This window comes from Gymnoscopelus braueri (assembly GCF_963280865.1).
Source record: "Gymnoscopelus braueri genome assembly, chromosome: 18".
Taxonomy (NCBI): Eukaryota; Metazoa; Chordata; class Actinopteri; order Myctophiformes; family Myctophidae; genus Gymnoscopelus; species Gymnoscopelus braueri.
Window position 1 is genome coordinate 777,579 of NC_137618.1, and position 16,199 is coordinate 793,777.

The window sequence follows — 16,199 nt, forward strand, 5'->3', positions numbered from 1 at the left end:
ACCTTGTATGTGCCAAGGCAGGAAATCCCCCCCCCCCCCCCCGGATTCCACCGCCCATGTTCTATCTGCTTAAAAAAACCTTGCGGCACACAGTTGAAGTGTGTCTCAGTCTAAAGACCAGCGTTTCGGCATTAACCCCACAAACACACACACCCCCACCTCTCGTTGTGGTATGCCCCGCAAACTCTGGCGTCAGAAAAAAATTAACGCTCCCTCGACTTAGTAACTCATTCAAGGACAAGGACGACTATGACGATTTTATGTTTTTTGTGGGGGGGGGGGGGGGGCTGCCTGTGAATTATCCAAGCACCACCGAAGAAGAGTACACCCAGATATCACATGATCACAACAAAAGAAATGTTAAAGGATTTATAAAAGTATTTTTTTCTCGGCTTTGTCGTCCGTCACATTCAAACGACCATAGCTCTGGAATGGAGGATTGCGACCAGACAATGTATTTTCCCCAAACACTATGACACCCCCGTGTGTGTAACGAGCCGATCACCGTGAGGACGGAGGTCACAGAGAATATTCCGGGATTTTTCAAAGGAACAGTAAAATCACTGTTTTAGCTGGCAAGGGGACGATAGACGATGTTTTAACTCTGGCAGGAAGACATGGGCCACACCCCTTTACTTTTTCTCAAGCCAAGTGAAAAGTGGTTTGGCGCCGTGAAGATTCTGCTTTTAAGGTGGTTCTGTCTGGGTGCTGCGTGTCTTTTAAGGTGGTTCTGTCTGGGTGCTGCGTGTCTTTTAAGGTGGTTCTGTCTGGGTGCTGCGTGTCTTTTAAGGTGGATCTGTCTGGGTGCTGCGTGTCTTTTAAGGTGGTTCTGTCTGGGTTTAGCTGCATGTCGGAGTTGGCTGGGTTTGAGCGGCAACAGAGAGCATGAATAACAAGCGGAGAACATTATACTTATATATTTTTTCCCCGGCTCTCCGGGTTGCCCATTAAGCAGTGACTTACTGACAGAAAGGCAGGTTGGTGTCGGGGTCCAGGTGACAGGTGCCTCCGTTGTAGCAGTATCCGTCACACAGCTGACAGCTGGGTGCTATTCTGCCATTTGTGCAACTGGAAGGGGTGGAGGAGGGAGGAGGGGAGAAATAATGGATGTAGCAGCATGCAGGAAATTATACTTTTTGCAGAGAAGCCAAAAAAAATGATGCAATGATTCGTTCTGGACAACCATGGGTTTTTTTTTTGGCCAGTGGTGTAAAGTAACTAAGTGCATTTACTTAAGTACTGTACTTAAGTACAATTTTGAGGTATTTGTACTTTACTTGAGTATTTCCTATTTTCACAGTTACTTTTACACTCTACTCCACTACGTCTCAGAGGCAAATGTTGTACTTTTTACTCCACTAAAATTATTAAAAAACTTTAGTTACTAGTTACATTGTAGATTTTGATTATTATTATTACAAAACATACAGTAACCACTTCAGCCCTATATACATTTCAGCCATTTGAAAATAGCAGATCTACAAGCTCACGATACGACGCATCGTGAGCTTGCTATATTCATTTATTTTTTAAATACATTTTATACATTTGAAAACTTGTAAAATGGGACATTCTGCATAATGAGCACTTTCTACTTTTGGTACTTTAAGTACATTTTGATGCTAATATTTTTGTACTTTTACTACAGTACATTTTGAATACAGGACTTATACTTGTAATAAAGTATTTATACATTGCAGTATTGATACTTTTACTTAAGTAAACAATTTGAGTACTTTTTCCACCACTGGTTTTAGCTGATATAAAAGGAAGGCCCCACATCCTAAAATACTGCTCTGAACCGGGCTGTGAAATATGTGAATATAGAATATGTGTCATTTATCACTTAAACCCTACATACTGTACTTCACTGACTGCATGGAGTCCACCCAGGGGTCTATACAAGCCTTTTTCTTCCTTTCTACACCAGATCCCTTCGCCACAAAATAGCCGATCTACAAGCTCACAACGCATTGCAACATATGGACCCTATTGTATAGGATGTGTATGTTTGCATACTTTTTAATAGTTCATTTTATTGTGAAAATACTGCCCCTGTATCTGTAACTTAAACTGCTGTGCTGTCGGGTGGCGGGATCAATAAAAAGGTCCCGATCTTGTAGATCGGCAATTTTTGGGCCAAAATGTTCACACCAGAATATAGGGACAAGCTATAGGGTTCAAGCTGGTGAATTAAATGGCTGATTTAAACGTTCCCCCTCCTTTGTAGGAGGGAGCTGAGGCTATCAGCAATTACGGCTTGTATTTATTTATAGTCTCCGAGAACTGTAGTGTCTATACCTACACCTCACTGCACACTGTGTTTTCCTTCAGCACTTTAAACTAGTCAGCATTTAATGGGCGAGAGAGAGAGAGAGAGAGAGAGAGAGAGAGAGAGAGAGAGAGAGAGAGAGAGAGTGGTGTAAAGTAACTAAGTACATTTACTCAAGTACTGTAATTAAGTAAAATTTTAAGGTACTTTTACTTTACTGGAGTATATCCAGTTGTCTATACTTTTACTTCTATTCCACTACATCTCAGAGGCAAATATTGTACTTTTACTTGTACTTTTACTATTATTTGAAAACATGAGTTACTAGTTACTTTGCAGATATACATTATTACATTACAAAACACAGGCTATTTGAAAATAGCAGATTTACAAGCTCACAACGCGTCGCGATGCGATGCGTTGTGTGCTTGTAGATCTTTTTTTTTTTCAAACGCTTTAGTACTTTTGGTACTTTAAGTACATTTTGATACCAGTACTTTCGTACTTTTATTCAAGTAATTTTTTTAATTCCAGACTTTTACTCGTAACAGAGTACTTGTACATTGCAGTATCGATACTTTTACTTAAGTAAAAACATTTGAGTACTTTTCCCACCACTGGAGAGAGAGAGAGAGAGAGAGAGAGAGAGAGAGAGAGAGAGGGGGGGGTGAGCGAGGTTTGATAGAGCTTTTATACTCACTTGCAGACCACCTCCCCCGTGTCGTCGTTGATGAGGCAGGGGGCGCCGTGGCAGCGCAGGCACTTGTCCACCTCGCACTTGTTCCCCTCGTAGCGGGCGGGGCACACGCACTCCACGTAGCCGCTGCTGGACAGCGTGCACGCCCTGGAGTTCACACAGTAGTGGTGGCAGATGTCTGCTCAGCCACCCGTTACGGCGGGGGAGGGGGGGGAGGAGGGGGGGGAGGAGGGGGAGAGAGAGAAGATGCAGGTTGGGTTTATAACGAGCAAAACTGAGAGCATAGATTTTGAGCAGATTTGATTGGAATTTTACAGAGCTTTAATGGGACTTAATTATCCGCATCAAATGACATCTCAGCCACAGATGAAAACATATCAGCCCTTGGGCAATGCAACAGTAGGAATGCACTAATGGTGTGCAGCCGAGACCCCCCCCCCCCCCTCCCCCGTTATGACACGAACATGGCAAAGAAAGGGGAAAAAATAAGTTGTCACCATGTGGAACCAGAGGTTTAGATTTTTTTCTTTAGCTGCAAACAGAGACAAACGGTGATATTTGTCGAATGAGTAATGTCGTCGTTTTTTATGGCACACTAATTTTTTCCTATGAACTTTTAAATGTGTGGTTTTGTAGACTGGTTGGTCACTTCACGTCGTCACTGTTTACCCGTTTGGTTAAAGCGCCTTGTCCTTTGTTATACTTGAAAATGATACAGGCTCTAAAGAACACACCAACGAGCACACACACACACACGCACACACACACACACACACACACACACACACACACACACACGCACACGCACACACAGTAACGAACAGCGGTTGTGTTTAGCGGTTGTCAGGTTAAGTTAAAGGAGAAAACACTCACGGTAAAGGCAGCGGTCTCCGGTGTACTCGGCCATGCAGCGACACACCGGCTGGTTGCCGGCGCTCACGTCACACGTTCCTCCGTTCAGACAGTAGCCGTCGCACACCCTCTTCTCACAGAACGGCCCCGAGAACCCTACGGGACAGCGACATGTGGGCTTTCCTGTAGGAGAGAAGAACCAAAAGGTTATATTAGTGAAGAACAGGGACGTGCAGAGGGTGTGGAGAGGCAGGGGCTGGAATCTCAAAAGGGCACCGATTGGACACGATACGAACAATTGCCATACTTTTAGGCCCGAAAACCCCAAAACATCCGAAACGGTATCATTGCGTGCTTAATGTCCTCAAAGTCACACATCCAACAAGCTTTGAACTGAGCAGATTAGACCTTCTGTTCCAGAGATAATGGCCAAAACATCTTGAAAACGGCCACTTTCACCGGTTTTCGATCGCCGATTTTCGATTGAGTTTTGGCCATGGTTGTCCGTTTTTCTTTAATAACACGGGCTAGGAAGGTCGTACGGCGACAATCTAGATACCTGAGTAAAGTTCACTTTGAGCTGCATCCAACACATCCACTGATATTTCCGTCTGCCTTACCGTTAGGCCTCTAGGGCTAACGGTACGGGGACTCAAGCCCCCATTCATGTCTATGTGTGCACGTGCATGGTGAGGAAAGAGGGACAGAGAGAGAAAGAGATGCCATGATGTCTGCACTGTACTGTCGTACAACAATAGGCTAGCGGCTAGTAGCCTCTGCAGCTAGTGAGGAAAGAGAGACAGAGAGACAGAGAGAGTGATGTATGTCTGCAATACTGTAGTACAATAGGCTAGCTGCTACTAGTAGCCTCTGCAGTTAATCATAATCACTTCAAAATTGTGTTGTGTTGCTGACTTTAGTGCAGATGATAACAGGGAGAACATGAGCGAAAAAATAGCAGATCTACAAGCTCACAACACTACTATACTATTTGGTGTAGACAGAAAAAAGCGGTCACTTACAGAGACAGAGGGTTTAAGTGGTTGACAATCTGTATTATAGTATGTATATAGGCCTATACTATAGTATATGAGCTGTTTGAACTGGCAGGATACGTATAATTGATTGATTCCCTAAAAATGGGCGACAGCTGCAGGTTTCACCCAAAACTGAGGACGGAAGAACAGTTCAGGAGAAAGGTACGGCCACACCAAGAATGACAACTATAACTACAGGAACTCACATAATGTACTGTACACAGGACTAGGGCTGTCAGTCACCAGCATGACATTTTACTTGATGGTTAATTGTCACACATTTAATTGCAATGTGTGTGTTTTTGGCATTAAACATTGGAACATAAATAAAATGACATTTATGTTGGCCTTTAGGCTTTGAAAAACTAAACGTGCACGAGGCAGATTATGACAAATAACTCATAATTACTAAAGAAAGAAATTACTGACATAAAATGCCACCTAAACGAAGGACAGGTACTAATCATATATATTAGCTGTAAGCCAATCATTTCACAGAATGTCTTAATAGGGCTAATCAGCTTCAGCTTGAGCCTTTTCAACACCGTTGGCTTTTAGTAAACAAAACGTGCACGAGGCAGATTATGACAAATAACTGAACTATACATTATATATATAAGAAATGACTGACATAAATGTATTGAATAACTTTATACAACTTAATTCAACATCACATTGTGATGCGTTGTAGGTCTGCTACCCTATTGTTTTGAAAATGTTTGAAAATATTTGAACATTTTTCAACATGTAAAAAATTATGACGATTAAACACAATAATTGCGATTAGGCGATGATGTAATACTTGTGACAGAACAATGACAATGACAATTGTGACAGAGTGACTACATGGTAAACATGTCAACGTTCTACTGCAGCCGCCGGTGAGAGTCCAGGCATACATTAAAGTATCAGACCGTGATCAGGGACGCAGACGGCATTTTAGAACCCAAGAGGACGCATGCACGCATGCTCGTTTTGTTACTTTCATTCGGTTAATTCGGCACAAAAAAAAAAGTACTCCATGAAGTGTAATGTCAGAGTTTTTTTCTTTTTCTTTTTTCTTCATCCCAGAAGTGTGGGGGATACCCCCCCCCCATCCAATGGAACTGAGTATGTTCAATGTTTATAACCTTCAAATAAATGGTTTCCTTTGTGATACCAATAACAATGAACTTGAAGTATACCAAATTAGTGCCATTGATCGGACCGCCATCTCAAAATATTTTGTTCCAGGGACCCCCCCCCCTCCCCCAGAAGCAAAGATTGGAGTTAAAATGTTTGCTTGTATATATATATATATATATATATATATATATATATATATATATATATATATATATATATATATATATATATATATATATATATATATATATATATATATATACATACATATTCAAAGATTTGCACAAAATGTTCCAAAGACTTTTCAAAAAATAGCAGATCTACAGATCTGCTATTTTTGAACAGCCAAATAAATCTTTAAATGACACAGATGCGTTCCTGGTCTTAATGGATTAAAAGCAGCTTCACCAAAGACTTACATACTTGATCTTTCCATCAGATCTCAGGTTTTAAAAGCATTAATTAAAATAAACACGCTCTGATAATGCGCTACGGCCCACCTACCCATTCTGACCACTTGACACGACAGCCGAGTGTAGAACCAGTGCTCTCTCTCTCTCTCTCTCTAAAGTATAAACAGCAACATGGCGGAGCGCCCAGTAACAGCAGCTATAGAGCTGGTGATTATAGAAAAGATCCCATTAGCAGCTGGTTCTTTTTTAGGTGATGGCAGAGCAGAGACACGGTGCAGCGAGTCACATCTTTGGACAGTCGCCTGTGGCTGTGTGTGTGTGTGTGTGTGTGTGTGTGTGTGTGTGTGTGTGTGTGTGTGTGTGTGTGTCTGTGTCTGTGTCTGTGTCTGTGTGTGTGTGTGTGTGTGTGTGTGTGTGTGTGTCTGTGTCTGTGTGTGTGTGTGTGTGTGTGTGTGTGTGTGGGGGGAAGTAATGACTCTTAGGAAGCTGCAGCAGAGATAGTGTAGTGAGTCGAGTCTTTGGATGGTTGCCTGGTTTGCAGGAGGTAATGACTCTCACCAAGAAGCTGCACAACATTGAGTCATCTTGGTCTTAATGGACCCCCGTAACGTCTGCCCCCGCCCCCCCACACACACACACACACACACACACACACACACACACCCCCACACACACACACACACACACACCCCCCACAAGGTTGTAGCCTAGATGTACAACCACCTGTTCAACGGTGGTTATTGTCTTCCCCGCTGAGATCTGAAACATGGGTTCAAGGCCAAGGGTTGCCATAATGCCTGAAATTCAAAAAAAGAGACGACGCCCAGCCCAGTGTCATAAAGGGATGCCAAGGAAAAGATCAAATCTCACTGTGTATCATTAACCACCTGAACCCCAGCATCCATAGAATATGGAGGGGAACATTAGCCAAAAACAGCAGATCTACAAGCTTTTTGGCAAAGACATCTGTTGTAGACATGTCCAAGTACAGACACAGCTCGGGTCCAGTTGACTAAGTCTAGAGTGTTTAAATGGTTAACAACCTGTATTATAGTATTATGTATATGAGCCGTTTGAACTTGAAAGATGTCTGTCAGAGATTAATTCCCCAAAACAAGGAAAAACGTGTCCCTTATCAAGACACGTCTATTAGTTTCCAAAATAAGACGATTACTTATTTCAAGGGACGGTTGGCAACCAGGGTTGCCAGATCTGCTTATTATAATTTCCCCGCAAGATTGTATTTGAAAATAGCCGATCTACAAGCTCACAACGCGTCGCATTGCGACGCGTTGTGAGCTTGTAGATCTGCTATTTTCAAACAGCTGATTATGTTTAAGTGCTCATGTGGCCCATAGTTGCTTCTTTTAGGCTGGTTTTCCTAGACCTGGTTGCTTGTTTCTCTCACAGAATCTGGCAACACTGTTGGCAACCCTACAGTAAGGTCAGGAGAGCTTCACTGCAGACAGTAGGGCTGACGGGCGACCGCCAGGTCTCAGGTACATAAAGGTATATGTAAACACCAGGTCTCAGGTACATAAAGGTATATGTAAACACCAGGTCTCAGGTACATAAAGGTATATGTAAACACCAGGTCTCACAGGTACATAAAGGTATATGTAAACACCAGGTCTCAGGTACATAAAGGTATATGTAAACACCAGGTCTCAGGTACATAGAGGTATATGTAAACACCAGGTCTCAGGTACATAAAGGTATATGTAAACACCAGGTCTCAGGTACATAAAGGTATATGTAAACACCAGGTCTCAGGTACATAAAGGTATATGTAAACACCAGGTCTCAGGTACATAAAGGTATATGTAAACACCAGGTCTCACAGGTACATAAAGGTATATATAAACACCAGGTCTCAGGTACATAAAGGTATATGTAAACACCAGGTCTCAGGTACATAAAGGTATATGTAAACACCAGGTCTCAGGTACATAAAGGTATATATAAACACCAGGTCTCAGGTACGTAGAGGTATATGTAAACACCAGGTCTCAGGTACATAAAGGTATATGTAAACACCAGGTCTCAGGTACATAAAGGTATATGTAAACACCAGGTCTCAGGTACATAAAGGTATATGTAAACACCAGGTCTCAGGTACGTAGAGGTATATGTAAACACCAGGTCTCAGGTACATAAAGGTATATGTAAACACCAGGTCTCAGGTACATAAAGGTATATGTAAACACCAGGTCTCAGGTACATAAAGGTATATATAAACACCAGGTCTCACAGGTACGTAAAGGTATATGTAAACACCAGGTCTCAGGTACATAAAGGTATATGTAAACACCAGGTCTCAGGTACATAAAGGTATATGTAAACACCAGGTCTCAGGTACATAAAGGTATATATAAACACCAGGTCTCAGGTACATAAAGGTATATGTAAACACCAGGTCTCAGGTACATAAAGGTATATGTAAACACCAGGTCTCAGGTACATAAAGGTATATGTAAACACCAGGTCTCAGGTACATAAAGGTATATGTAAACACCAGGTCTCAGGTACATAAAGGTATATGTAAACACCAGGTCTCAGGTACATAAAGGTATATGTAAACACCAGGTCTCAGGTACATAAAGGTATATATAAACACCAGGTCTCAGGTACATAAAGGTATATGTAAACACCAGGTCTCAGGTACATAAAGGTATATGTAAACACCAGGTCTCAGGTACATAAAGGTATATGTAAACACCAGGTCTCACAGGTACATAAAGGTATATATAAACACCAGGTCTCAGGTACATAAAGGTATATGTAAACACCAGGTCTCAGGTACATAAAGGTATATGTAAACACCAGGTCTCAGGTACATAAAGGTATATATAAACACCAGGTCTCAGGTACGTAGAGGTATATGTAAACACCAGGTCTCAGGTACATAAAGGTATATGTAAACACCAGGTCTCAGGTACATAAAGGTATATGTAAACACCAGGTCTCAGGTACATAAAGGTATATGTAAACACCAGGTCTCAGGTACGTAGAGGTATATGTAAACACCAGGTCTCAGGTACATAAAGGTATATGTAAACACCAGGTCTCAGGTACATAAAGGTATATGTAAACACCAGGTCTCAGGTACATAAAGGTATATATAAACACCAGGTCTCACAGGTACGTAAAGGTATATGTAAACACCAGGTCTCAGGTACATAAAGGTATATGTAAACACCAGGTCTCAGGTACATAAAGGTATATGTAAACACCAGGTCTCAGGTACATAAAGGTATATATAAACACCAGGTCTCAGGTACATAAAGGTATATGTAAACACCAGGTCTCAGGTACATAAAGGTATATGTAAACACCAGGTCTCAGGTACATAAAGGTATATGTAAACACCAGGTCTCAGGTACATAAAGGTATATGTAAACACCAGGTCTCAGGTACATAAAGGTATATGTAAACACCAGGTCTCAGGTACATAAAGGTATATGTGAACACGAGTACATTCGGATGTTGATTAGCTGTGTTTCTATCGTTCATCAAATTGCTCTGAAAGTGATCCCTACGATATAATCAGCCACTATTGTTGACGTTATAAGTGGAGTCGGCCATCCACTGGAGTTTTTAAAATGGTAGATTTATAGTTATCGTTGTAGTTATATTTACAGTTATCGTTCTTGTTATGGACGGCCATTAAGTCTGTAGTTTCTAACCAGCATCTACAAGTTGTCCACGTCTTCCTTGGCAAGTTGAAACATTGTTGAAACTCAGGCTGCTGTGAATTCATCCTTCCTCCAGTAATTTAACCCATTAAGACCGGGAACACATCTGTGTCATATTTAGATTTGAGCTATTTTATACTTTGGCTATTCAAAAATAGCAGATCTACAAGCTCATAGCGCGGCACCGAGTGCTATGAGCTTGTAGATCTGCTATTTTTGAAAAAAACTTTAATATTTGTGCAAATCTTTGAATACATATATTATGTTTTTTAAACAAAATTTTTAACTCAAATCTTTGCTTCTGGAGGTCCCTGGAACAAAATGTTTTACAAATGTTCGCTTACAAAAAAGATCTTTCAAAAATAGCAGATCTACAAGCTCATAGGGCGGCACTCGGTGCCGCTCTATGAGCTTGTAGATCTGCTATTTTTGAAAGACAGATGCGTTCCCGGATAGAATGGGTTAACATCCTGGGACACTTCTCCGTGCATTTCGAGCGGATGACAGCGAGAGTTTCCCGCTGTTGCCAAAACCTTGCGTAAAATGTCAGGGGGAGCCGGGAGGAAAACTTAAAGCGTTTGTGAGGAAAAAAACAACAGCACGTTGGAGAGAGCACATCTTCACTGCTAATGGTGAAGCAGAGGATTCACATGAATATTAAAACACACAAAATGTAAACAAATGTGGATGGATGCGGCAAACCACAGTGGCAGACACACACGGGACACATGGGACCAGTCGGAAAAACCTCCAGTTTGTCATATCATCTCTCCAACTCGTGTGTGTGTGTTTTTTTAGTACTCATATTTGCATCTGATGAAATCCGTGGCACATTGTTTATGCACATAACTGGGCTATGATAGTCACAATCAAAAGACTGACAGAGAGTTGGAGAGAAAGCCACACTAAGGCGAGCCGTAGACGGCACCGTACTGTTATAGTGAAGAAGTGAAAGTGAAAACCTCTTGTAGTCACTAGGGATTTTTCTACGATTATTGCATAACATTGGATCACGTAAGTTTTAATGGATAAAGGGACGCACGCAGCAATTAGTACTCATTCACAATGTTTAATTTGTACAGGCTTTTCAGGCAACTATGCACTGCTCAAAAAGAGAGTTGTACAAGCTGTACAGGCAGTATGCGCTGCAGAAAAGACAGAAGTAATACAAGATGTTGAACAAGAGTTGTACTATGCACAAAGGCCTTAAAAACAAGGCCCCAGACATCCTAAAACAAACTGGTCAGGCTTCTACTTGGCCTTACATCTACAAATCATTTAACCCCCGCTAACTTTGCTAGGGTGGGATGGCTCAGGGTAGAGGACAGAGTACAGCAACTTGCAATGGGCCTGGTCTACAAGATACACTACACCACAAAGACACCCATGTACCTGTTAAACTACTTCAACCTGGTCTACAAGATACTCTACACCACAAAGACACCCATGTACCTGTTAAACTATTTCAACCTGGTCTACAAGATAAACTACACCACAAAGACACCCATGTACCTGTTAAACTACTTCAACCTGGTCAACACGATACACTACACCACAAAGACACCCATGTACCTATTAAACTACTTCAACCTGGTCTACACGATACACTACACCACAAAGACATCCATGTACCTGTCAAACTACTTTAACCTGGTCTACAAGATACTCTACACCACAAAGACACCCATGTACCTGTCTAACTACTACAACCTGGTCTACAAGATACACTACACCACAAAGACTGGTCTAATAGATACCCTACACCACAAAGACTGGTCTAATAGATACCCTACACCACAAAGACTGGTCTAATAGATACCCTACACCACAAAGACTGGTCTAATAGATACCCTACACCACAAAGACTGGTCTAATAGATACCCTATACCACAAAGACTGGTCTAATAGATACCCTACACCACAAAGACACCCATGTACCTGTCAGACTACTTCAACCTGGTCTACAAGATACACTACACCACAAAGACTGGTCTAATAGATACCCTACACCACAAAGACTGGTCTAATAGATACACTACACCACAAAGACACCCATGTACCTGTCAGACTACTTCAACCTGGTCTACAAGATACACTACACCACAAAGACACCCATGTACCTGTCAGACTACTTCATCAATCAAGCCCACAATCACAACACCAGAGGGAGCTCCACTAATCACGTTCAACCCAGATTTGTCTCAAACAAGGGATTAAATGTGTTCTACTGCTATGCCATGTGGGATGCCCTACGAACAGTCATACAAACATGTGAATCCTTACCCTCCTTCAAAACCGCTCTAAAAGAGCACTTACAGGAGGCTGCAGTTCGACCCTGTAAAAAGTCACTGTTGTCAAAGTTTACTGTACATCGTTTTTATTTTAGATTTGGATTTCTACCCGTTTATATGATTTGTCTGTCATTAAATGTTTCAATGAATTGAGTACAAAGGACCCCAATGGAAACAAGCCACAGTGCTTTTCTAAAATCCTCTTAACAGACACGGGGGGGAGGGAGGACCGGAGAACTGACTGATGATGATGAGCCCTCCCTCTTCATCTCCACAGTAAGTGTTCCACAGGAGGGAGCAGCTCATTTTGACAAGCAGCTCACTCAGTCTCTATCAACACATTTAGGCCAATCGCCTTCCTGCCTGCGGGGTCATGTGCTCAATGCAGCCAGAAAAAAAAAAACTCTCCACTTTATGAAAAAAAACACTCCCGTCACGCAAAGCATGAACGAACGAACGACCCGACGACATGCAGGCACCGTACGCCCAGCAGCAGAACAAATAAATACCATATCGCTTTGTTTACTCTCCCTCTCTCTCTCTCCCTCTCCCTCTCCCTCTCTCTCTCTCTCTCTCTCTCTCTCTCTCTCTCTCTCTCTCTCCAGCTGCACAAAGGCATAAATAGGAGCATAATTCATCACACAATGGATGCAGGAAGGATGTTGTTGCATGAGCTTTAGAAGCTGGTGAACCCGGGCTACAAAAATAAGACAGATTGTCAACAACCGGGAGCCCTGCATGCTATGCTGCCTCTAATTCACTGTTTCAGCCCTACTGGGCTGATTCCACAGTTACAACCATCAACTATTATATCTATATCTTGAGGAGGGATTAAAGGAGTAAGTACTTGGCCCGGACCGCTGGCGTAGCGGTCCGGGCACGACAGCCTTTGCTGCATGTCACCAGTAGTGGAAAAAGTGTCAATACTGCAATATAGAAATACTCGGTATTTCCGTAAAGTCCGGAATTAAAAAATCACTTGAGTAAAAGTACAAAAGTATTGGTATCAAAATGTACATAAAGTACCAAAAGTATATATATATTTTTTTTGAAAATAGCAGATCTACAAGCTCACAACACGTTGCGTATTTATAAAATAGGGCTAAAGTGGTTAATGTATGTTTTATAATACAATAATTGATAATCGCAAAGTAACTAGTAACTAAAGGATTCAAATGATTGTAGTAAAAGTACAACTCTATGGTCACTCCCCATCTCTCTCCACATTTCCTGTCAGCCTACTATCCTAGCAATAATAAAGGCATAAAAAGCCCCCCCAAAAAAACATATTTTCTATCAATTACACTCCATGAAGCCTTGAACTCATGGAGATTTGTTTGTTATTGTCACATTCCTATAAGCCCATAATTTGATGACCGGCGGCGTCTCCGGTGTCTCCTACTGACCTATGACCCGGTCATCAAATTATTGGCTTATAGCAGGGGTGATGCAACTTAGATGATGGAGAGGGCCACTATATATTTCCACACTCACTCCAGAGGGGCCAGATCGCATATACTGTCGGGCAGACTCCTCTTATCGCCATATTCTATAACTTTTTTTAAATTTCACACAAAAGTAGCAAAAATAGCCGATCTACATATGAAATTAAAAAGTAACTTTTCAGGATTCCAATAAAAAAATAGCAAAAATAGCAGATCTACAAGCTCAAAACGCGTCGCAGTGCTACGCGTTTTGAGCTTGTAGATCTGCTATTTTTGCTATTTTTTTATTGGAATCCTGAAAAGTTACATTTTAATTTAATTTCAAATGCATTCAGTTATTCTTATGTTAACTTTATGAACTTAAATACAAATACATTGGACATAAAAAAGACAATATAATGTTAATACTAGTCATTAAGCTACTATAATATAGACTGAAGTCATTAAAGCGGGTCATGTTTGCATGTTTGGAATCATAACAGCTGAAATCAATAATATATCACTATTCTGATATTAACCTGTGGGCCGCATTAAGTGAAGGTGGGGGCCGCATGTGGCCCCCGGCCAGTTGCCCATGTATGGCTTATAGGAATGCGACAATGGCCAAAAAAAAACTCTATTAATTCAAGGCTTCATGGCGTGTGTAACTGATAGAAAATTAAATTAAAAAAATGGGTGAACTACTCCTTTAAGCTAAGATTTATACTTGGTCGTAGGCCAATCTGATCTACAAGCTCACGATGCATATACTTTCGGTGTGCGACGCGATGCACGACCACATATAAATCTGGCATTACACCAGTGTTGATTTTGACAGCAAATGTTGATGTAGTTTTAGTCATAGTCTTTTGAATAAAATTCCATTTAGTTTTAGTCATAATTTAGTCATTCTGAAATGTTTTAGATTTTAGTCGACTAAATATCATACGATTTTAGTCGACTAAATATCATACGATTTTAGTCGACTAAATATCATACGATTTTAGTCGACTAAATATCATACGATTTTAGTCGACTAAATATCATACGATTTTAGTCGACTAAATATCATACGATTTTAGTCGACTAAATATCATACGATTTTAGTCGACTAAATCTACAGTCGATTTAGTCGACTCGGCGGTGCCTTGATGGCGTCGTAATGGCTAATTTTACACTTGTTTGCATGCTGAAAATAGCCGATCTACAGGCTCACAACGTGTCGCAGCGTGACGCGTTGTGAGCTTGTAGATCTGCTATTTTCAGAGCGCAAAATGACTTGTCTTTTAGTTCTACTGGATCTCTTCTCCACTAGTCCCAACATTGTAGTCTTTATTTTTTATTGGTTGACACAATTGTCAATATAATTAGTCATAGTTTTAGTCGACGAAATCAACACTGCATTACAGTATATATATATATATATATATATATATATATATACTGTAATGCAGTGTTGATTTCGTCGATATATATATTGAACGTGTCAACATATTTATATTTATATTTATATATATATATATATATATATATATATATATATATATATATATATATATATATATATATATATATGGAACAGAAGCCAAAGAGTGGAGAGGCAGAAAGGATTAACCTTGCTTGTTTTTTAAGTAAAAAATGAAATCCACATATTGACATCTTGAGGCGAAGGTACACTCTGTGTTAAGGTGGAGGGGGGTAAAAAAAACTCATTTTCAGTCCCGGCCAGTTCCTGCTGGGCAGAGACGTTCCACTTCTATATCGCCGGCAGAAATTGAAATAGATTTTTTTTGAGCTGCTGCAGTGGAATGGAATTTAAGACCACCGGCGGAGCGGAGAGCCTCTGAAGAGATGAACATGTTATCAAAAACCTCTCAATCACACATCGATGTGTCTGTCAGCCCGCCGTCTCAATCTCTGCTTAATGGTTGTCTTCCAAACAGTGGTGGAAAGTAACTAAGTACATTTACTCAAGTACTGTACTTAAGTACAATTTTGAGGTATTTTGTTTTACTTTACTGGAGTATTTCCAAATTTTCAGTACTTTTACTTCTACTCCACTACATCTCAGAGGCAAATATTGTACTTTTACTCCACTACAATTATTTGAGAACTTTAGTTGCTTTGTAGATTTGGATTATTATTACAAAACATATATTAACCACTTCAGCCCCTATATACATTTCGTAAACAGCCGATCTATGCGCATGTTGATATCACGAGGACGACATACATTTCCGTTATATTGTGCAGCCGTAGTGTGAATATTTGATGTTGGTGTTCAGGCTCTGCTGTACACAGTTCAACTCCCTGCTGCTCAGCGTATTAGAAGACAAGCATTTAAGAGCAGGGAGATGTACACACATCTCTACAGCGTGTATATATAACACCCC

At 40.9% G+C, this 16,199-nt stretch overlaps 1 protein-coding gene across 1 annotated transcript in view; it reads right to left on the reverse strand.

The window, feature by feature from the left end:
- LOC308105811 (low-density lipoprotein receptor-related protein 1B-like) overlaps positions 1–16,199 on the reverse strand; it is a gene marked incomplete at its 3' end in the record, with an annotated part of 706,266 nt that overhangs the window by 80,670 nt on the left and 609,397 nt on the right. The window contains 3 exon segments of the mRNA XM_080456736.1: positions 964–1,068; positions 2,973–3,147; positions 3,843–4,004. Of these exon segments, the coding sequence (XP_080312862.1) occupies positions 964–1,068; positions 2,973–3,147; positions 3,843–4,004 (442 nt within the window).